This window comes from Coenobita brevimanus, chromosome 66 (assembly GCF_032717465.1).
Source record: "Coenobita brevimanus isolate Jiangsu-jjx chromosome 66, ASM3271746v2, whole genome shotgun sequence".
NCBI classification, from domain to species: Eukaryota; Metazoa; Arthropoda; class Malacostraca; order Decapoda; family Coenobitidae; genus Coenobita; species Coenobita brevimanus.
Window position 1 is genome coordinate 30,454,723 of NC_137019.1, and position 24,437 is coordinate 30,479,159.

Genomic DNA, 24,437 nt, shown 5'->3' on the forward strand with positions numbered 1-24,437 from the left:
ATAGGAAAGTCGCTTTAAGATTTTTCTATTAAGAATTGATTTGAAAACTTTTAAGATAAAGGATGTTAAAGCAAATGGACAATAGTTAGAGGGTTGGGAATGGTCACCCGTCTTTGGGACTTGCTGAATGAGAGCAAACCTCCAGCAAGAAGGAAAGGAACAAGTTGATAGACAAAGGCGAAAGAGTTTGCCTAGGCAGGGTGGAAGCACAGAAGCACAGTTCCTGAGAACAACAGGAGGGACTCCATCAGGCCCATTTGCCTTATTAGTATTGAGGCTTGTGATGGCAGAAACTAATCAGCTGAAGAAATTTTAATGTCAGCCATGAGGAAGGCAGAGGGGGGAAGTGATGGAGGAACAGCACTGGAATCGTCTAAGGTGGAATTGGAGGAGAAAGTCTGAGTGAAGAGATCTGCTTTACAAGTAGCTGAAATAGCTACAGAGCCATCAGAGTAGAAAAGGGGAGGGAAGGATGATGAGGTAAAGTTGTTAGAAAGGTTATTGGCAAGGTGCCAGAAGGAGCAGGAAGAGTTGGGGAGTTGAGAGCATTTAGTACGGATGAAATTATTTTTAGCAGAGCGAAGAACAGACTTGGCACGATTCCGGGCAGAAACGTATAAAAGATGCGATTCAGGGGTGGGTTGGATCTGGTACCTTTTATAGGCCCTCTCCTTGTTGTGGACAGCATTAAAACAAGTGTGATTAAACCAAGGCTTTCTTGCATTAGTCACAGGATATGAGAAAGGAATGTATGCTTCCATGCCCGAGAGAATAACCTGCATAATGCACAAGGCACACTCAGATGGCTCCCGGCCATGGAAGCAATAATCATTCCAAGGAAAATCAAAGAAGTACTGCCTGAGGGCCTCCCAATCCGCAGCTCCAAAGTGCCACAGACGACGTTTCTTTGGAGGGTCCACAGGCCGTACTAGAGCGATAGGACAGGTTCATGTGATAAGGTTGTGATCAGAGGAGCCCAACAGAGAGAAAAGATTAACAGTGTAAGCAGAAGGATTAGTAGTAAGGAAAAGGTCAAGTATATTGGAGCTCTCTTGATGCTGTACAAGCTGCTCTAGGTCATTAAGGATAGAAAAGGTGCAGGCTAGTTCACCAGGTGGATCAGTGAAAGGAAAAGAGAGCCAAGGGTGGTGGTGAACATTGAAATCTCCTAGAATGGAGATTTCAGAGAAAGGAGAAATGGTGTGTGCATGTTTGTGCTTTTCTTGTGTGCTTGTGTTATTGTTTGTGTTTGTGTTTGTGAGTTTTAGTTTTTGTGTTTGTATGTGTTTATGTTTGTATGCATTTGCTGTTGTTTGTGTTTGTTTTGAATGTGTCTGTCAAATTTTGTTTATGTGTATTTGTGTTTGTGTGTGCTTGAGTTTTCATTTGTCTGTACGTGTGACAGTTTGTGTGCAATTGTGATGGTGTTTGTGTGCTTATGTATGCATGTTTATTTTTTTTCTAGTAAGCTTGCATTTGTGTGTACGTGTTTGTGTTTTTTATGGGTCTGTGTTTGAGTCTGTGTTTGTGTGAATTTGTGTTTGTATGTTTGTGTTGGTGTGTTTATTTGTGTTTGTGGTTTTATGTTTGTGTTTGTGTGTTTGATATGATTTGTGTTTGTGTTTGAGTGTTTGTGTTGGTGTGTGTGAGTGTGTGTGTGTGTGTGTGTATGTTTTTGTTTTTGTTTGTATGTTTCTTGGTGTCCTTATGATTAAGTGTTTGTGTTTGTGTCTGTATCTGCGTGTTTGTGTTTTGTTTATTTTTTTGTGCTTATGTGTTTGTGCTTGTGTGTTGGTGATTGTGTTTGTTATTGTGTTTGTGTTTGTGCATTTGAGTTTGTACATGTGGGTTTTTGTTTTTGTGTTTATTTGTTTTTGTTTATTCATTTATGTATTTGTTTGTGTTTCTGTTTCTGTTTGTGTATGTGTGGTTGGATTTGTTTTTGTTTGTATTAGAATATTTGCATTTGCGTGAATTTGTGTTTGTGTGTTTATGTTTGTGTGTGTGTGTATTTGTGTCTGTTCATGTGTTGATGTGTTTGTGCTTGTGTGTATTAGTGTTTCTGTGTGTTTGTTTCCGTTATTGTGTTCGTGTATTTGTTTGTATGCACTTGTGTTTGTATGTTTGTGTGTTTTTATTGGTGTGTGTTTGTGTGTGCTTGTGGTTGTGTGTTTGTGAGTTTGTCTTTGTGTGTATTTGTATTTGTTTGTGTGTTCATTTGCTTGTCTGTGTGTTTGTTTTTCCGTGTTTTTGTTTTTGTTTGTGTTTGTGTGTTTGTTTTTTGTTTGTGTTTGTGTTTTTATGTTTTTATTTGTGTTTGTGTCTGTGTTTGTGTTTGTTTTTTATGGCTTTGTTTTTGTTTGTGTTTCTGTGTGTTTGAGTCTGTGCGTTTGTGTTTGTGTGGGGGTGTGTATGTGTTGTGTGTCTGTTTTGAGTGTTTGAGTGTTTTTGTGTTATGTGTTTGTTTCTGCTTTGGTCTTTTTGTGTCCGTGTTTGAGTTTATGTTTGTATTTGTGTGTTTGTGTTTGTGCTTGTTTATACATGTGCGTTTGTGTTGGTGTTTGTGTATGTTCTACCGATACTGCTTATGTATAAACAGTATATTATCAAAACTATATGGACATTCCTTCTTCATCATTCTAATGTATACAAAATTGATGTTTTTATTATAAATTTATTCATTATGTTGTGCCAACCGTATATACAGACTCCAGCTAGTTACAGATTGTATAAAGGTCAGCTTTTCAGCTCAGCCCTTCTCACGCTCTGGTGGCATGGCAGACATCTGTGCTTACACCCTGCCTAGGTAAACTCTTTCGCTTTTGGCTGTCAACTTGTACATTCCCTTCTTGCTGGAAGTTTGCTCTCATTCAGCCTTTCCCAAAGAAGGGTGACCATTCCAATTCCTTTAACTATTCCCCAAATGCTTTAACTTCCTGTGTTTCAAAAGTTTTCGAGTCCATAAAAAAAAAAAAAAAAAATCTTTCCTATCACAACCTTCTTTTTGATCGTCAGTATGGCTTTGCAAGGGATGTTCCACTGGTGTTCTTCTCACCTACCTTTCAGACTCCTGGTCTTCCTCCTTTTGGGTCTATGGGAAAAGCTTTGCCTTTACACTTGACATCTCAAAGGCTTTCGAGTGGGTCTGGCATAAATCTTTAATTTCCAAACTGCCCTCTTACGGTTTCTATACTTCTGTCTGTGCCTTAATCTCCAGCTTCCTTTCTGGTCGTTCTATAGCTATTTTTGTAGATGGCCACCATTCTTGTCTTAGAGCTTTCAATAGTGGCGTTCCTCAGGGCTCTGGCCTATCACCAACTCTCATCCTTTATTCATCAATGATCTAAGCTGTACATCTAACCCTATCCATTCATGCACTGATGACTCCACCCTTCACCTTTCCATTCGGTTCCCGCAGCATCCATCTCAACAGTTATTTCAACAAACGAAGAATGAGGCTATGGCACACCTAATGTCGGACTTGGCTCATATCTCTGGGGTAAATGCAATCTTGTCGTTTCCATGCACCAAAAATTCAGTTCTTACATCTATCAACCCGTCAAAATATTCCACATGATTTCCCTCTATTTTTTTTTTTTTAGCAATATTCAGCTCAATCCTGCATCATCTTTGAACATTCTTGGGGTTTAATTCTCTCGGGATTTATCTTGGAAATATCATATTACCTCTTGTATAATCTGTTTCCAGGCGATTAGGTGTTCTAAGCTAACTCTTTGCCTTCTTTACCCCTGCACAGTTTTTTATTTTATATGTGGGTTTTATCTTCCTCTTTGTAGAGTACAACTCTCACGTGCGGAGAGCCTCCCATATACAGCACTTCTCAACAAGGTGGAGTCAGAGGCTTTTCATCTCATTAACTCTCCTTCTCTTACTGGCTCCCTTCAACCTCTGTCTCCTATCCACACAGTTGCATCTTCATCTTTTTTCTTTCTCTATGACAAAGGTCACTGTTCCTTTGAACTGTCTGCTTGCATCCCTCCACCACTACAGAGGGCACGTAGCACCCGTCTTGCAACAAACTCTCATCCCTCTTCTGTCCAACTCTCTAATGGAAGAGTTAACCGTTACTCCTAGTCGTTCATGTATGCAACAGGTCAACTCTGGAACTGTCTCCCTCTGTCTGTATTTCCTACTGCCTATGATCTCCGCTCTTTCAAATGCAGTGTGTCAAGGCATCTCGAAATGAACGGACCTTGAAATTGGGTTTCTGTTATCATGTTTTTGTTTTTTCTTGGAGGGAATTATTTTTGGACTCCTGACCATTAGTTTCTTCTTCCTTGCACAAAAAAAAAAGACAGATCATCACTAGGGCAGACTGTGTCACGACGCCGGTCTAGCTAATCCTGTACTTAAGATTTGCACATAATTCAAGAATATAAGCTGCAAAACCTCACTACAGTTTGCTTCACACCTAAAGGACTGATCCTGTAAAACTTAATATTCAGCAATAACCAGCACTACAGTGTGTTTGTGTATGTTTGTGTTTTTGTACGTGTTTGTGCTTGTGTGCTGAATTACAGTAGGTCTTAATGAGTCACTCAGATATATTTGTTTCAATGCTTCCTGACTGTACAAGTGTTAATTGTGACCAATCCTGAGGTAATGGGTGCAGTTCATTCACATGATAGTACCTCTTAGTCACAACCTAACATCACAATTACCAATATCACAGCCATTTTAATTCTAAAGCACGGCTGATGGCAGAAATCAGGTGTTTAGGAAATCACAGCTGACGGACAGGGCGGTTTTGCTTTTCCAGTCATGGTTTGAGGTGACAACCATTTTCTTTTGTCACTTCTTATGATAGCATTGGAGAAGTGGGTGGATGATACAGGCAGTCTAGTAGCTACTGGCAACAGGTGGGCTATCAGTGTGGAAACTATTTACGTCAGGTGATACCCTGTGTGTGGTGGTATATGCACACTCTTCAGTATAGTTGTCCTTGTAATAAGGCAGAGGAATTTACCAGAAAATGTATAGTCTTGGTTCAAAGTGGTATAATATCCAAGGGATTTGCTCTAGTTTTCTGGTTAATAGTCTTTATTATTGATAATTTTGACCTTTTATGGACAATTATAATGCAAAAAGGTGTATAAATTTCCAATAATTATAGGAATATTCCATGTACATGACTGCACATGTGTGATATGGTAACGTGGAAAATGGAAGATGGTCTTACATATCTTAGATAAAATGAATATTTGGCTTTATTTTTATTTAAATCTGGTATTAACTTGTTAAATTAGACCTGCCATGTAAATTTCATGAAGTACTTCATTATATTTAGGTAATTTTAATTAAAAAATATTTGGCATCTCTGAATCCCAAGAAGGAGGAGGAAATAAGCCATTTTTAGTTCAGTCCAAGTCAGTGAGCTAACGGGAGAGTTCTGTATATACTGCACTTAAGGACACTTGGATATGACCCATGCAACCCAACCAAGACTGCAGGCTGTCTTTATCTGTCATTCTGAATTATCTACCTAAGTATCCTTGAAGAGTTGGGAAAATCAAGGGGAAGTAGCTAGGATAAAGGAGTTAATAATAGGTGAGTTAGAATGTCAGTCAATACCCCACTCATTCAGAGAAACTCCTCTTACTTTAATTTAACATGTGGTGTCGTGATAGGAGAATACCCTCAAACTTTCTGACATTTTGGTGCCCCAAGTGAGGAGTATGGATGTGTGCAGAGGCTTCAAGCAAGTTTAAGGTTGCATTTGTGGGGCATAGCCTGACTTTGCGTGCGATAAATTTGCCAGACACAGTAATAATTATATACCTGGCTCTGGGCCGAAAAGCTAGTTCCTTTTCAAGTGATAAACGGCTAAATGTCGTAATAGATTGGGGACACCACCATACCATCCTTTTTCTGGGATATAATAATATTTATGAGAATGTGGAAGTGAATGGCATCATGGTGAATTTTATTATAGTGATTGGGGATACTGAAGGATCGTGTAGCTCCTCTGTTGCCACAACTCTCCTCGAGCCTTGAAATATACCATATTATGCACCAGTTAGTTACGGCACATAAAAATTAGTAAGCAGGCCGTAAATAGGAAGTTGTAAAAATATGCAGCAGATGGGACTTTACTCATTTAAATGCCCAACCATTCCAGGCAACCCTTAAAGCTGACGGTATTCATTGGAAACGCCAGGGTAAATCGGCTGGCCTGATGAAATTCATAAATTACATAGAACGTAAGAGGGACACCATCTATGCGGCAGAAGCCATGGGTGGTCCAACGGAATATTGAAGAACCAAATGCATGTGAACTCAGTGTAATAATTGTATGTGTGTGTGTGTGTGTGTGTGTGCTTGTGTGGGGGGGGGGATTATGATTGTCAGCAGATGGGTACAAACCAAGTGGTTTAACAACCCAGGGGGAAAGGTTTAAAACCTTACCCACAATGAACTAAATTTCAAGTGAAAATATAGCAATTTTGAAGATTGTAATATTCACTTAACCCGCCACGTCCCGTTAACGTGTATACATGTTGCAACGTTTTGTCAAGGTCACTCCCGATGATGTGTTTACACGTTTTGCAATTGTGAGGTCTGTCATTTGCACATTTTTCAAGTTTTGCGGGTGAGTTTTGGTAAGCATATGTGGGAGACCTTCCTCTACCCTCTGCCAGGTGGCGACCCTGCCTGGACCCGCATGACCACCCCCTCTCGGCAACTCACCTGTTAGCAGTGACCTGGCCAGTAAAGACATGTCACTCCACGGCCTTTCCTCCTCCGACTAACATCAAGGCAAAAGTGATTCCCTATGTGGAGGACAAATATTAACTGGCGTTAGAGGAAGAAATGAGCAGAAGTGATGAGGAGGTAACGTCACCAAGGAAGGTGTGATATGTTGATGTGTTTGGTGATTGAAACAAAGCTTATAGTGCCTATATTATTGTGTGATAACCAATATACTCTTGTACTAAATATAAATTCGTACCAAATAATTAAATATCTACCTATTCTGAGTGGTTTGGAATAGTTACCCCTCCCATAGAAAATGTCTTCTCTGGATTGCGGCTCCAGAGAAGACGGTACCAGGTGAGGGGAAGGTCATCTGTACAGGGCACTTCTAAGCCTAGGTGAGCAATTTCTCTCTGAATTTTCGATGTTTCTCATAAAAAGCAAAGGTTTTAGCCAAAAAAAAAAAACTTTTCGAAAATCTGCTGGGATGGGGGGGAGGGGGGTCATTGGTGAAAAATCTGCCGGGAACTCATCCAAAATGTCCATTTCATTTTTAAAGAAGTTAACGAGTGGTAAGGCAAGATGAATAACAAGAGCTATAAACGACTGTATGGAATCAGTAGAGTAAATACCACTGTCAAAAGAAAAACTAAGAAGGCTTTTGAACATCTTAAAGGACAGACGGACTAAGTATGATGAAAGTCATAGAAGTTTAGAAGCAGCTATTGTGAAGGAAGATGATAAAGTTCTGTGTTAATTGGCAAGTACGAAGTATGAAAATAACCTAGAGGAATATATAAACATTGTAAGTTCCTTGAAACAAAATTAGCTCATTCTTGTGCAGAAACACAAGGTACCTGTGTTGTAAAACCACACTACCAAAGATTATGCTCTCAGAGTTTGATGGGGAGCAAAATAGGAAATCCTTCTGGGATAAATTCAGATACATAGTCTATGACAGAACTGGCCTCTCCAAAGTTACTAAATTTTCCTAAGTTAGGACAGGTTAAGGGCACGCCATGTAAGGTTGATGAGTGAATTACCTGTTGAAGAGGATTATTATAAGGCGGCTTTGTCTATCCTTCGACAGAGTTATGAAGATAGGGAGCAGGTCATTACCCAATAACTGAAGACTCTGATTGAATTACCCACGCTGAAACATGATTTTGATTCTTTGCAAAAGTTTCAGATGGCAGTGAGTTTTTATTGATTCTTTGCAAAACTCTCAGATGGCAGTGAGTTGTAATTTAAAACTTTTGGTACTTACGGAGATGTAAAAGCAGCAGATTGGTGCATTCTAGAATTGTATCCGTAAAGTTAATATCTAGAACCAAGGATGCATTGTATGGTAGGTAAAAGATCATTTCTCCTGTAAGGAGACTGAGGATGGCTTAATGACTCTTTGCAAACATTTGCAAGGAACAGTGACGCCTGTTGAAAGCACACCGAAGGTTGAAGTAAAGAAAAGGATCACTAAACAACTGCCTGCGAAACCTAACTCAGTCTCAGTTAAGCTTGTAAATAAAGAGGATGTTGGCATTTTAATTAACTCCTTAAAATCTGAAGAGAAATTACCAAAGACAAGGGATGGACAACCAGATGATAATAAAAAGGTAAAGTCTTCCACGGTAAAGGATAGGAAAGATTGTGTATTTTGTAGTGAATAACGTTCCATTGTATTTTATCAGAATTATCCTGCTTATGCCTCTAGAACAGTGAGGCTGAATGAAGTTGGGGTGTTGTATGATTTATTAGAATTCAGGACATACATCCACAGACTGTAAGATAGATTAAATCTTTGTTTCAAGTGGAAAATGGGAAACCATATTAATGCTCCGTGTCCAAGGATGGTCAAAGATGAGGTTCCTAAGCCCGCAAGTGTCAGTATGACTGTTGCAAAATCAGTGTGTCCAGTAACAATGCAAGCTGCAAATTCCAAATGCAGATGTGAAGGTAGTGATAGGAAATGGGAGTGTATTTGAGAGCATTTCTGGTCGTTCTATAGCCACTGTTGTAGACGGCTATCGTTCTTCTCCTAGATCCATTAACAGTGGTGTTCCTCAGGGCTCTGTCCTATCACCAACTCTCTTCCTTTTATTCATCAATGACCTTCTAAGCTGTACATCTAACCTTATCCACTCATACGCTGATGACTCCACCCTTCACCTTTCCATTCGATTCCCACAACGTCCATCTCAGCAGTTACTTCAACAGGCAAGGGATGAGGCTATGGCACACCTAATGTCTGACTTGGCTCGAATCTTTGACTGGGGTAAAAATAATCTGGTTGTTTTTAATGCATCAAAGACTCAGTTTTTGCACCTATCAACCCGAAAAAATCTTCCATAGGTATACCCACTTATGTTTAATAATACTCAACTTAATCCTGCATCATCGTTGAACATGCTTGGGGTTTCATTTGGTCGGGACTTGTCTTGGAAAGATCATATTACATCTCTTGTAAAATCTGCTTCCAAAAGATTGGGTGTGCTAAGCCGACTCCGTTCCTTCTTTGCCCCTGCACAATTGTTGAATCTATACAGGGGTTTTATCCGCCCCTGTGTGGAGTACAACTCTCATGTGTGGGGAGGCTCCCCACATACAGCTCTTCTCAATAGGGTGGAGTCAAAGGCTTTTCGTCTCATTAACTCTCCCCCTCTTACTGACTCCCTTCAACCTCTGTCTCTTCGCCGCATTGTTGCATCTTTATCTCTTTTCTATCGCTACTTCAATGGTCACTGTTCCTCTGAACTGTCTGCATGCATTCCTCCACCTCTACGACGGGCGCGTAGCACCCGTCTAGCAGCAAACTCTCACCCCTTTTCTGTCCAACTCTCTAATGCAAGAGTTAACAGTTACTCCCAGTCCTTCATTTATCCAACAGGTCAACTCTGGAACTGTCTCCCTCTGTCTGTATCTCCTGCTTCCTATGATCTCCAGTCTTTCAAACGCAGTGTGTCAAGGCATCTCGAAATGAATGGATCTTGAATTTGGCTCTCTCTTGTATTTTGTTTTTCTTTTGGAAGGAACAGTTTTGCGGGCTCATTGCCTTTGATTCCTTCTTCCCCACATAAAAAAAAAAAAATGTACTATTTTTGATGCTGGTGCACAGAAAATCTTCGTTTCAGGTGATATTGTAGAAAAATTAGTTACCCATTTTAGGCAAAGTAAATCTTAGCATTGTAGGGTTTTTAACTACCAAGGAAGCACAGTCCTTTGACTTAGTTAGACCCTTGGTACAACTTGGCCTGTATAAAGGCTGTAAAACAGCAGCTGTATTAGATAAAATGGATAAAAGTATATTTATCAAAGAACTGAAGGAAATCTCTGATCATTTACAGAGCCCGGGGATAAACAAAATTTTAAATCAGATGCTGTGGGTCCTATAAAAATTATCGTTGGGTCAGACAACTGTGGAAGATTCCTACATTGGACTTTCAAGAAGAATAAAGTACACATGTTCAAGAGTCCAGGAGGTAAGCTTATTATGGGTCAGATGCCTTTTCCGAAGAAAACCAGAAGGTAGGCCAAATTCGAAGACTAAGTCTTTGTCACTGATGGTAGCTAGAATAGGTGCAGAATTAGAACCTACTCAAATCAGTAACTTCTTGGGCGAGAAAAGTGAATCTGTCAAAAAATTGTGGGCCATGGATAGTGAAAGAACCAAACCCTGAAGAAAATGTAGCTATGGACTTCTATGATCAATCTTTTTGTTGATAGTGTATTCTTTTTCTTTATATAATTTTCCCAACATAATGCATATGTTCATGTAAGTTATAATGTTCTATGGTTTGTGTATGAATATTAAAAAAATAAATCCAAAATACATAACTTACCCTTCTTACTGAAAATCGGAATTACATATAATTGTTCCTTAAACCTTATCATTAATGCACATGATCGGTCTTCATTGTTTAATGAGAAGTGTCACACTAAAGTCCTTTAGAATACATTTGGTTATATGGACTAATAATACACTGGATGTATTATCGTTGCCTACTGATGCTGTCTGTGATGCCACAGAGAACCTTAACCCTATTCCTGCAACAATCTCTCCCACCTGGTCACTCGTCACACAGTTACCAGATACGTGAGTGCCTGGCAGCTGCTTCACACCCCTCTGTCTCATATTCAATGCAGTGTGCTTACGTTAGAGCAAGTGTGTAATGTGAAACTTTTCCCTGGTGTACGTAGCAGGAGTGGGAATGCTACTCAAACAGACCCTAGTCAGACTGGCACACTCATCAGGATCCAACCGTGCTGTAACCCCCCAAGTGACCTCTAAACTTCACCTACGTGAACCACAATGCATCCACCTAGACACCTCGGGACATGTGGAGTGGAGAGTTGATGGAATGTTGAGTATCTCGGTCTTTTATTGAATGATCTCGGTGGTATAGTTGCTGAGATATCTATCTGTCTATCTATATATTGCCAGACGCCTTAATCCTGTAAAGGATGACCACAAACAAATCGCCTCCATGTCGCCCTGTCCCCTGCCATTTCACTGCCCTGCTCCCAGCTCACACCCTCCCTCTCTCATATACCTCTCCATTCCATCCTTCCATCTCATCCTCGGCCTCCTCCTTCCTCTCCCCTCCTCCACCTCACTCACATACACTCTCCTCGTCAGCCTCTCACTCTCCATCCTCTCCACATTTCCAAACCACCTCAGTGTGTTTCTCCTGACGCTTCCTACCACATCCACATCCACACCGCAACGCTCCTTCACTCCTCATTTGTCGGTCTGTCTCTCCATGTGACTCCACATGCTCCTCTCAAATAACTCATTTTCACTGTTCTCACTCTTGACTTCTGTCCCTGCAACAAGGTCCAAGCTTCACTTCCATAAGTTAGCGTTGGTATCACAATACTGTCATATAGTAACTTTTTCACTTTTATGCTCACTTGCCTGTTTCTTATCACTGCTTTCAAGGAACCAGCAACCTTTCTTCCTTGTTGTACGCTTTCAAGCACTTCACCCTCTAAACTTCCGCCTTTACTCATCACACTACCCAAGTACTTAAATGCACTCACATTTTCCATTTCCTCCTCATCCAACCTCACTGTACATTCACTGACTTCATTTCTCTCGAAGACCATTTCTTTACTCTTCACTACGTTAACCTTTAGATTCCGTTTCTTACACACTCTCCCAAACTCATCCACCAAGCCTTGCAGCTCCCCTTTGTCTTCACTTAACAACACAGTATCATCTGAAAACAACAGTACAGGAAGTTTCCAAACACTGCCCTCGCTCACTATGGCCCCTCCAACATCCACTGTCCTACCTTGTATATCATTTATTACCCCATCCATATACAGACTGAACAACCATGGAGACATAACACATCCCTGTTTCAATCCAACTCTCAAATAGAAAAATTCACTCAGTTCACCATCCACACTCACTGCAGCCTTAGCACTCTCATCCATACTCTTCACGGAATTCAACAACTTGCCATCTGCTCCAGATATTCTTAATACTTTCCATAATCCTTGTCTGTCCACCCTGTCATATGCTTTCTCCAAATCCATGAAGACTGCATACAACTTCTTTCCCTTCTCTAGAAACTTTTCCACTAAAGATTTAATAATTGATATCTGATATACACAAACTCTTCATTTCCTAAAACCCCCCTGTTCTTCTCCAACTAATTCCTCTGTTATTTCCCTAACTCTGTCAATAAGTATATATACCATATACTTTTCCCATAACACTAAGAAGTCAAGTGCCCCTATGATTACCATATCTTTCTCTCCTTTTCCTTTCTACAGGGGAATAATTATAACGGACTTCCAATCCTCTGGGACACTACCTTCCTCCCAGGTCAATATGCACATCTTCCACATCCATTTTACTACTATTTCTCCCCCATGCTTCAACATTTCACCACACACTCCATCAATTCCTGCGGCTTTCCCCATTTTAACTTTCTTCATTTCTTCCACAACTTCCATCCTACTGATTTCTTCACCTTTTCCCACATCCCTCCATCTCCCAGTCATTCCTCAGCCACTTACACTGGCATTAAATTCATTCTCTATATTCAACAATTACTTAAAGTGTTCTCTCCATCTGCTCACTTTTTCTCCCTCCACTATTAATCTACCATTTTTAGCTTTCACTCCCCAACTAACGTCTCTGGCACTCCGTCTAACTCTCTTTATGTATTTCCAGAATATTTTCTTACATTTCCTCCACTTTACACTCAAATTCCTTCCAAATTCCTCATCCACTCTCCTCTTACTCTCTCTTACTAATCTTCTCACCTCTCTTCCTCTCCACATACAACTCTCTCTTCTGTCTCTGAACTTCTTCCATGCCCCTGTTTCTCACCCACTCGCTATAAGCTTTCTTCTTTTGTGCCACAGCCTTTCTCATCTCTTCATTTCACCATGCTGTTCCCTGCACCCCCTTTCGTCTCTTCTTCACCCCACACACCACCTCACAGGCTGCATGGATTTCTTCTGTGAACATCTTGCACACACTTTCACGTCCCCCATCTGTTCCAATCCATATTTACCCAATCGCTCCTCCACTTCCCTCTTATACTCTGTCTTTTTTCCATCCTCCTGTAACCTTTCCACCCTCATTGTATGCACTACCTCCTCCTGTCCTTCCTTTCTTCTATTTCTCCATTTCATGTGGACCTTGATTCTGACCACAACCAAGTGGTGATCAGAAAGTCCACTCTCCAGCCTCAATATACTCTTGCATCCATTACACTTCTTCTCATCCTGTCATCCACACACACATAATCAATCATTGTTTCCCATTCATTCAGTTCACCACCCACCATTCTCATCACTCACCACGTATATCTATGAATAATTATGTGTCTAGAGAGGGTATTGGCTATCACCAACCCCTTCCAAGTATAAATGTCCACTAAAGCACTGCCATTCTCATCCATCTCTACAGTCATACCCTACTCACCAGGTACTCCATCCGCCTTCACATTCCTTACTTTTCCATTTATACCTCCAATGAAAAACACACTCTTATTCCTTTCAAACTTGTCCATGCACGCTTCCACATTTGTCCAGAACTCTTCTCTCACTCTGCTTGCACGATCTTATGTTGGCACATACATGCACACAATTGCCCACATTTTTAGTCCAACTTTCAATCATACCCACACAATCCTTGAGCCAACTGATCCATACTCTCTTATATTCTCCTTCCATCTGTTACTCAGAATACACACTCCTTTTGCCCTCTCATTCTCATCCACTCCTGTGCATATACCCCATCCATACTCCCATTCTCTCACACTCTCAACTCCATTTAGTTTCAGTTAATCCACATACATCCACTTTCGAACCCTCAAGCACCATGACAATCTCTTTTTCTTTCACCTCATCATTTGCAGCCCTTACATTCCTTGTAGCTATCCGTACCATGTGCTTTGTTCGGTCCTTAGTTGTCATCTTTTAGTCAGTCCTGATCCGAAGCTTCTTGTCCGTATTTTTAGTTAGTTGTTTTCCAGGGAGGGACACTAACCCTCTGCCAAACCACTCGTTGTCACGTAGCGAACAAGTGCTAAGATACCATGATTGAAAAACAATTTTTTTTTTTTGCAAATATCTGCAAGTATAGTTAGCAGCATGCCATATTTAACTCCAGGCTTTAGGAATAAAACCAAGTCTGCTTTTTCACTAGGGTAAGTTGGATCTAAGTAAATGACAGAGAAATGAAGAAGCAGAAGATACTAACAAAGCCCAGTGAAATAAACTATACAATCTCATACTTTCATTACTTAAGCGTTCAGTTTCTTACTGTACATTATTTTATATCATTACATGCTGTCTCTCTATGCGATGCTTGGTGCTTGAAGAGATTTTAGATCTGATTCATAATGTGTTCTTAGAATAACTTCTAGCACTGGACAGGCGAAAAGACTATCAATGAATAAAGCATTTTTCTGGTTAAATGGTCAAGAAACTGTGTATTCTTTTGATGATTTTCGAAATGAAAATCTGTGTTAAGTCATTTTAGATATAGTATGCAGACAAAAATATTCAGATTGTGGTCACACAGCCCCTCACGGCCAACAGTACAGTTCAGCTGTCTGTTATGCCTAATAACATAAATCACTGACTTTTGTAATACTAACATTGCTGAGGTCGAAGTGCTGGATGTTGCTGAAATATGTAGGCAGCTCGGTGAGGAGGGTATAGGAGGCGAAATTGCTGCCAAAGGATGTTATCATCATAGTCCAGAACGGTAGAGAAGTGAAGATCTCTCTAACTGGCAGCGGCATTGTCTGTAAAGGGGTACAATCTTCCACTTAAAATATGAACAGCTGGCAATAGCAATGTTTGTAAAAGGGCTACACGTTTCACATGAAATACGAAGATGGAACAGGGGATCCATTTTGGCAGTAGCGCTGATTGTGAAAGTGGTAAACCTTGCATCTGAAATATAAAGAGAATGGATAATCTTATCTTAAACGAAGTTTCATTTACTTCATGTTATAAATGATATGCAAATGATATGCATTGAGCTAATGATCGCGTCATATGCATGAAAACAAAAACTCATTAACAAGAATATATATATTGAATCTTTCTCATAAATCAACATGTTATTATTCCTAGGCCTGAGGAGGACAGAATACTACCGACATATTCCTTGGGGTTTGAAGGGGTTATTAAAATCGATGAGGAAGAATGAAGTGGGAATTTCCTTATTCACCAACGAACCACCCAGAAAAAAGCGAAAACACAGCATGACTCGGATCTAGATCCCTTTCCCCCTCAAAGCCCAGTAATACCAATGCTACGCTGTTTGGTTCAAGAAGGCAAGCACAACACTTTTGGTAATAAATGAAGGCCTATTACCACCAACAAGGTTGTAACTGCGTTAGTCCAATTAGAAGGTGAAGAATTATATGAACAAAGTAAGAAATGTTGCAAAGATGGTGATTACGAGTGTGCGAGCAAGCATAACGAAGCGATGTTTACGTTTAGCTGAGAAATGAACTGCCGACACAGCCCGGCCGGAATGGTTTTCGGAGGCTAATAACTTTTCTACTATGTGAGATGGAAAGAGATTCTTTCAGCAGGTAGTCTATCTATCTATCTATATACCTAGGCTGCTTCCCCCAAGGAAAGGGAGGTAGCCGAGACAGGACGACTCACTCTCCATTTACTCATCCATTCAAACACATTCATTCGCATCTTAGCCCCAAAGGGGAGAACGGACAGATCCTCACCGCACCACACCGCACAAGGGTCAACTGGGCAATGCAATTAGTGACAGGTAGTAGGTACATTAAATAAATCTTGTGTTTAGCTATGTACTTATTCATGAGACCATAGAACTCCTTGGAATCCTAGGTTTCCAAGGGAATCTACCATGGGCTTCAGTTGACGTCCTCCACAATGAAATCGAACAGAAAAAGATTTCGTGTCGTATCACTTTTCATGCCTGAATTCTAACCATTAAATATCGGATTTTACGCTCATAACTTTACATGAACGCTATTTCTGCGTATAGTGGGTGAAATCAGCGAAGGTAATCGCCCCATTTCTTGGTTTTATGAATCAATCAAGAGCAAATCATTTACTGACGCAGTTCGTTGATACAGCAAGTCAGGAGAAGAGAACTGAATATTGTTCGTGTGATAAATGCTACAGGGCCTTGCTATATGCATATCCAGTGCCTGGAATACTAATGCGTTGTTGAAAACACAAGTAGGCTCCTTATGCTGGAGTGCGCTGTGCTGTTGTATACCGAAACATTCTTGGTGGTTACAATGGACACCACCGAACTAAAATCTCTTGATTTAAACTCTGGACAAACAAACTTGGCAGCTCCAGACGTTGGAGTGACCAGTACTTACTCGAGTCAGGTTTTATATTGTGGTTTATCTGTTTTGCTATTGATGTTGTCGTTTATCACATTATTTTTTCTATGAGTGTCTGTGTATTTTTTTTTTTATGCAAGGAAGAAGGAACCAAAGGCCGCGAGCCTGCAAATGTTGTTACTTCCAAGAGAAAAACAAAATACAAGAGAAAGCCAAATTTAAGATCCGATCATTTCGAGATGCCTGGACACACTGCGTTTGAAAGAGTGGAGAGCATGCGAATCAGGAAATACAGACAGAGGGAGACAGTTCCAGAGTTGACCTGTTGCATAAATGAAGGACTGGGAGTAATAGTTAACTCTTGCATTAGAGAGTTGGACAGAAATGGATGAGAGTTTGCTGCTACACGGGTGTTATGCATCCGGCGTAGAGGTGGAGGAATGCATGCAGATAGTTCAGAGGAGCAGTGACCATTGAAGTAGCGATAGAAAAGAGATAAAGATGCAACAATGCGACGAAGAGACAGAGGTTGAAGGGAGTCAGTAAGAGGAGGAGAGTTAATGAGACGAAAAGCCTTTGACTCAACCCTATTGAGAAGAGCTGTATGTGGGGTGCCTTCCCACACATGAGAGTTGTACTCTAAACAGGGGCGGATAAAACCCCTGTATAGAGTCAATAATTGTGCAGGGGTAAAGAAGGAACGCAGTCTGCTTAGCACACCTAATCTCTTGGAAGCAGATTTTACAAGAGATGCAATATGATCTTTCCAAGATAAGTCCTGAGTAAATGAAACCCCAAGCATGTTCAAGGATGATGCAGGATTAAGCTGAATATTATTAAACATTAGTGGGTATACCTGTGGAAGATTTTGTCGGGTTGATAGGTGTAAAAACTGAGTATTTGATGGATTAAAAACAACCAGATTATTTTTACCCCAGTCAGAGATATGAGCCAAGTCAGACATTAGGTGTGCCATAGCTTCATCCCTTGATTGTTGAGGTAACTGCTGAGATGGACGTTCAGGGAACCGAATGGAAAGGTGAAGGGTGGAGTCATCAGCATAAGAGTGGATAGGGTTTGATGTGCAGCTTAGAAGGTCATTGATGAATAAAAGGAAGAGAGTTGGTGATAGGACAGAGCCCTGAAGAACACCACTGATAATAGATCTAGGAGAAGAACGATGGCCGTCTACAACAGCGGCTATAGAACGACCAGAAAAGAAGCTAGAGATGAAGGCACAGATAGAAGGCTAGAAACCATAAGAGGGCAGTTTGGAAATTAAAGATTTTTGCCAGACTAGATCGAAAGCCTTAGAGATGTCAAGTGCAATGGCAAAACTTTCGCCAAAGTCCCAAAAGGAGGTTGACAAGGAGTCTGAGAGGTAGGTGAGAAGATCGCCAGTGGAGCGTCCCTGACGGAACCCATACTGGCGATCAGAAAGAAGGTTGTGACAGGAAAGATACTTAAAAATTTTTCTATTAAGAATTGACTCGAAAACTTTTGAGTTACAGGATGTTAAAGCAATTGGACGATAGTTAGAGGGTTGGGAATGGTCACCCTTCTTTGGGACTGGCAGAATAAAAGCAAACTTCCAGCAAGAGGGAAAGGTACAAGTTGATGGACAAAGGTGAAAGAGCTTGCCTGGATGGGGTGTAAGCACAGAAGCACAGTTCTTGAGAACAACAGGAGGGACTCCATCAGGCTCATATGCCTTATTAGTATTGAGGCCTGTGATGGCAGAAACTAATCAGCTGAAGAAATTTTAATGTCAGCCATGAGGAAGTCAGAGGGGGGGAAGTGATGGAGGAACAGCACCGGAATCGTCTAAGATGGAATTGGAGGAGAAAGTCTGAGCGAAGACATCTGCTTTATCAGTAGAAGAAATAGCTACAGAGCCATCAGAGTGGAAAAGAGGAGGGAAGGATGATGAGGTAAAGTTGTTAGAAAGGTTTTTGGCAAGGTGCCAGAAGGATCGGGAAAAATTCGAGTTGGAGAGCTGTGAGCATTTAGTATGGATGAAATTATTTATAGCAGAGCAAAGAACAGACTTAGCACGATTCCGGGCAGAAACATATAAAAGATGTGATTCAGGGGTGGGTTGGCTCCGGTACCTTATGTAGGCCCTCTCCTTGTTGCAGACAGCATTAGAATAAGCGTGATTAACCCGTCACGTCCCGAGGTTTTCCGCACCTCCGACATCCCCCAGTCCCGAGGTATATTCGAAAAAATTTTGGGGGGCTAAAACCTCTGCTTTTGGTGAGAAACATTGAAAATTCATAGAGAAATCACTCGAGGTTTAAAAAACTCAATCCAGGTAGGAGTTCCTCCTTACCTGACTGGGTTTTCTAACATGCTGGCACTAAAGAAAACGAGTTCCAAGGAGGGTAACTATTTTATCCACTCATAAACGGTATTTATTTATTTACTTGGTACGAATTTATATGTAGTATGAGAGTATATTGGTTTTCAAGCAGTAATATAGGCATTATAAGCATTGTTTCACTCACTAACTAATCACCATTCATGACCTTTTTTTTCCCACATTACCTGATCATCATTTCTGACTGTTTCTTCCTGTAATGCTATGTAAACTTTGTCCTCCACATTGTCATCGATTGGGGAATCACTCTGGCCCTGAATGTCTTTATTGACCAGGTCACTGGTAACAGGTGAAATGCCGAGACAATGGCGTGAGGGGGGGAGGGGGGAGTTTATGCGGTGTAAGGCATTGTCCCTGCTTGGCATCTTGTAGAGTAATAGAGGAAGGTGTCCCGTATATAAATACGAAAAATCACGCGCGAAAATTGAAAATTGTGCAAATTAGGGACCTTGCAATTGCACGACGTACCGGTACGTCGCTGGGACTGGCAAATGCAAATCGTTGCAACGTACCCATACGTCGACGGGACGGGGTAGGTTAAACCAAGGCTTTCTTGCATTAGTCACAGGATATGAAAAAGGAATGAATGCTTCCATGCCCGAGAGAATAACCTCCGCAATGCACAAGGCACACTCAGATGGCTCCCGGCCATGGAAGCAATAATAATTCCAGAGAAAATCAAAGATGTACTGCCTGAAGGCCTCCCAATACGCATTTCCAAAGTGCCACAGATGACGTTGCTTTGGAGGATCCACAGACCGTACCGGAGCGATAGGACAGGTTAAGGTGATAAGGTTGTGATCGGAGGAGCCCAACGGAGAGAAAAGATTAACAGTGTAAGCAGAAGGATTAGTAGTAAGGAAGAGGTCAAGTATGTTGGAGATCTCTCCAAGGCAGTCAGGGATATGGGTAGGGTGCTGTGCAAGCTGCTCTAGGTCATTAAGGATAGAAAAGGTGCTGGCTAGTTCACCAGGTGGATCAGTGAAAGGAAAAGAGAGCCAAAGGTGGTGGTGAACATTGAAATATCCTTGAATGGAGCTTTCGGAGAGAGGAGAAATGGATAGAATGTGTTCCATCGTAGAAGTAAGATAGTCAAAGAATTTTTGATAGTCAGTAGAATTAGGAGATAAGTAAACAGCGGAGATATATTTAGTTAAAGAATGACAGGAAAGCCGAAGCCAGAGTGTAGAGAATTCAGAAGAATCAAGTTCAGGAACACGAGAACAAGACAGGTCGTTGCATACATATATGCAATATCCACCTTTAGCTTTGAAATGAGTATAGAGAAAGTAGTAGGATACAGAAAAAGGTTTGCTGTCAGTTGCCTCAGACAGCTGAGTCTCAGTTAGAAAAAGAAGGTGAGGTTTAGAGGAGGATAGGTGCTGCTCAATAGAGTGAAAGTTAGAGGAAAGGCCGCGAATGTTGCAGAAACGAAGAAGAGAGTCAGACAGTGATTCCAGGCAGCTGGAGTCGTCACTGGGAGATGGGCGGAAGATGGGGGCATTTATGGTTCCCCCCCCCCAGGGGACTCCGAGGCTTGGTAAACGACGCTATTTTGGTTAAATTTTGAATATGAAATGTAGTGTGTACTGTGCATGTAGTTTGGTGTTGATAGTTACAGAAACTTGTATTGGAAAGCATGCTGGCCTACTCTCCGTGTTACTGGGACACTGAAAAGGTTCAGCAAAGGGGGATGGTCGGGACCTAGTCCCGAGGGCTGATGAAACGGGAGCTCCAGCACTCCCTATCATCAGCTTTCCATCCACCATGGAAGTACTGCCATGCTCGACTGGTGTGTGTGTGTGTGTGAGAGAGAGAGAGAGAGAGAGAGAGAGAGAGAGAAAATTGTGAGAAAGAAAATTTTTTAGCTCCATTATTATTCTGTGACAAGTAGACAAGTAGAAGGTGTATGGCATCTAGAGGACTACTGGGCCTTGAGAGCAGGCTGTGAAGCCTATGCCCAGAGTAAGACACATAAAAAAAAAAAAAAAAACTGCCTCACCCGAAATGTTGAACGTTTACATCAAGATGAAATTATGAAGGTAGGCATATGTACAAACGCTCGCTTGCTCGCTTGTCACGCGGTCACAAAGTGCACTTTGCTGCCCAAGGATGATGACGTAACTAGAGGTGAGATTTGCCATCATTTACATGATAAGAGCAGAGATTGACGGCACATAAATAACACAGTACTCGTGCCGCTGAAAGAAAGAGATAGAGAGAAAGAGAGAGAGAAGGAAGGAAGGAATAATGAAGAATTATCACCAAGCCACAGTATAGTCAGCTGCATTTATGGTTTGACCCCCCAAAATTTGCCAAAAAAGGTTTTTCAATGGTTTTCTATAGTATAAAGTGTGCATAATAATATATCAAAAGTCTACCACAGCCTGACCACTGGAAATGTTTATTTTCAAGATAGCTTCGAAACTGGCCACTAAATCACTAAAATGTCCATTACTTCTTTATTGTACATTCTAGACAAGTAATTTTGTGTCTAACCCCCATGTTTTGGGGATCTAGGAATCCAGTTAGTATATTTAAACTATAGGGAAGTGATTACACAATTGTGAAATACAAGATGGTGGACCCATACGCCCGCCACACTAAGAATATACCCGCGACTCCATCAATGAACATAAAAAAAATAAATAAATAAATAAATAAATAAAAAATGTGTCAAAATTCATGTTGTTGGGACCCAGACATCTAACTGTCACATTTAAATTATCCTGAAGTGATTGCATAATTTAAATCGAAGATGGTGAACCAACATGGTGGCAAAACAATAAAGATGCACATGGCATTAATCACTGTAGACAATTTTTATCCCTGTCTATCTATCTATATACCTAGGCTGCTTCCCCCAAGGAAAGGGAGGTAGCCGAGACAGGACGACACACTCTCCATTTACTCATCCATTCAAACACATTCATTCGCATCTTAGCCCCAAAGGGGAGAACGGACAGATCCTCAACGCACCACACCGCACAAGGGTCAACTGCGCAATGCAATCAGTGACATCTGCAGCAGGGCCCGACAGCAGAACTGGTTTACCCCTGCCACATCATAACAGACCCATCCCCTTACCCGCACCTGACCTGACTAGCTGATCAGACCAAATGCGGGAGAATATCCCCTCCGGGCTGTGTCATCACTTATTCATTCACAATTTCTCTCCATTTATTTCTGTCACGCGCAGCCACTCTTCCTTGCTCAACAGACATCCCTCTCGCATCCAGCGCTCTCTTCACACTGTCCATCCATCCTATTCGTGGTCTTCCTCTCAGCCTTACACCTCTCACATCAGATCTAGTTATCTTTTTCACCAATCGCTCATTATCCATTCTTTTCATATGCCCAAACCATCGCAACACCCTCTGCTCAACTCGATCAGCCATCTCCCAAACAACTCCAGTTCTCCTTCGAACTTCATCATTTCGCACCCGATCCATACGCGTCACTCCACACATACTCCTCAGACACCTCATCTCCATTACATTCAAACTTTTCCTCTCTGCTACACCCATATTCCATGTTTCAGCCCCATATAATGCAGTCGGTACCACAACACCCTCATACAGCCTTCTCTTTACATCCATTCTAAGCGAACGACATTTAAACACTTTTTTCATTCCTCCCAGCACCTTTCCTACTTCATTTATTCTAAACTTCACCTCTGCATCTATTCTTCCATCCACAGCAACATGTGACCCTAGATATTTAAAACAATCTACCTCCTCAAGCAACTCATCATTCAAAACTATATTCATCCCCCTACCATCTATCAACCTCGTACACTTCATCACTTTACTCTTATTCTCATTTACTTTCAATTTCCTCCTTTCACACACCCTTCCAAACTCCTCTACCAACTTTCTCAATCTCTCCTCTGAATCAGTCACCAGTGCAGTATCATCTGCAAACAGCAGCTGCTTCAGATTCCACTCTCCTCCATCAACATTTACCAGACTCAGACCACCTAAAACTTGCATTCACCTCCCTTACAACACCATCCATGTAAATATTAAACAACCAAGGCGACATCACACATCCCTGTCGCAGCCCCACTCTCACGGGAAACCAATCACTCACAGCATTTCCCACTCTTACACACGCTCTACTATTTACATAAAAACTTTTCACCCCTTTTAGTAACCTACCATCAAGTCCATACAATCTTAAAATAGTCCACAAAGCCTCCCTATCAATTCTATCATACGCTTTCTCTAAATCCATAAATGCCCAAAACACATCCTTGCCTTTCACTAAATACTTTTCACACACTTGTCTCAGAGCAAACACCTGATCAACGCATCCCCTCCCTCTCCTAAAGCCACATTGCTCATCACTAATCACTCTCTCTGTACCCTCTCTAACTCTCATAATTAACACTCTACCATACACCTTACCTACAACACTCAACAGACTTATACCCCTAAAGCTGGTACATTCATACTTATCACCCTTGCCTTTATACAACGGGACCACACAAGCACTTGCCCAGTCAACTGGCACCATACCTTTCTCAAAGCACACATTCAACAATCTTACTAACCAGTCAACAATAGTCACTCCACCACCCTTCAGGCATTCCACAGCGCACCCATCCATACCTGCAGCTTTCCCTGTTTTCATCTCGTTTACTGCCTTCTCCACTTCCTCCTTCGTGATCAAAGAATCATTCAACTCTCCCAACACATTTATTCCTTGCACCCTTCCATCCGCCACAATCTCAGCCACCCTTTCCTCCTCTACATTTAACAATCTTTCAAAATACTCTGCCCATCTCTTCCTTACTGTATCCATCTCAATTAACATCCTTCCATCCTCTGCTTTTACTCGTTCTTCCTTCCCAGACTCTCCCTTTCGCACCCTTTTCACCTCCTTCCAAAACATTTTCTTATTCTGTTGAAAATTCTCTGTCAGCCGCCTACCCCACCTCTCATCTGCTGCCACTTTAGCATCACGCACAGCCCTTCTCGCTCTATTCCTCTTTTCCTTATACCTTTCATTTGACATCTCATCCTTCCTCTGCAGCCACACTTCATATGCACGTCTCTTCTAAGCCACAGCCATACTTACTTCCTCGCACCACCATTCACTTCCTTTTCTTACACCACCACCCACACGTCTCACACCACACACCTCTTCTGCATGCCCCACCACAGCACTCTTAAACAACTGCCATTCCTCCTCCACGCTGCCATTTTCCCGATCTTTCACTGCGTTCCACTCATCTTTCAATTTCTCCTGATACTCTATCTTTTTCTCTCTTTTATCCAACTCACTCACTTTCAAAACCTCCCTGCCACACCTAACCCTCCTAGCTCTCACCCATCTCTTACCTACTCTTAACTTTCCCTGCACCAGGTAGTGGTCAGACATACCTTCACCCTCCCCTCTCAGAACTCTCACATCCAACAATCTTCCTATTACATTCCTAGACACAACCACATAGTCCATCAAGGCTCTATCAACAACCCTTCCACCCTCCTGTCTCATCCATGTATACTTATAAATATCTTTCT

The 24,437-nt window shown here is 41.4% G+C and overlaps 1 protein-coding gene across 1 annotated transcript in view; it reads right to left on the reverse strand.

The window, feature by feature from the left end:
- The window catches only part of LOC145405329 (putative inorganic phosphate cotransporter), a 311,806-nt gene that overhangs the window by 174,935 nt on the left and 112,434 nt on the right, over window positions 1–24,437 (reverse strand). The window contains exon 5 of the mRNA XM_080276744.1: window positions 14,835–14,984. Within this exon, the coding sequence (XP_080132870.1) occupies window positions 14,835–14,984 (150 nt within the window). The remainder of the gene's footprint in view (window positions 1–14,834; window positions 14,985–24,437) is intronic.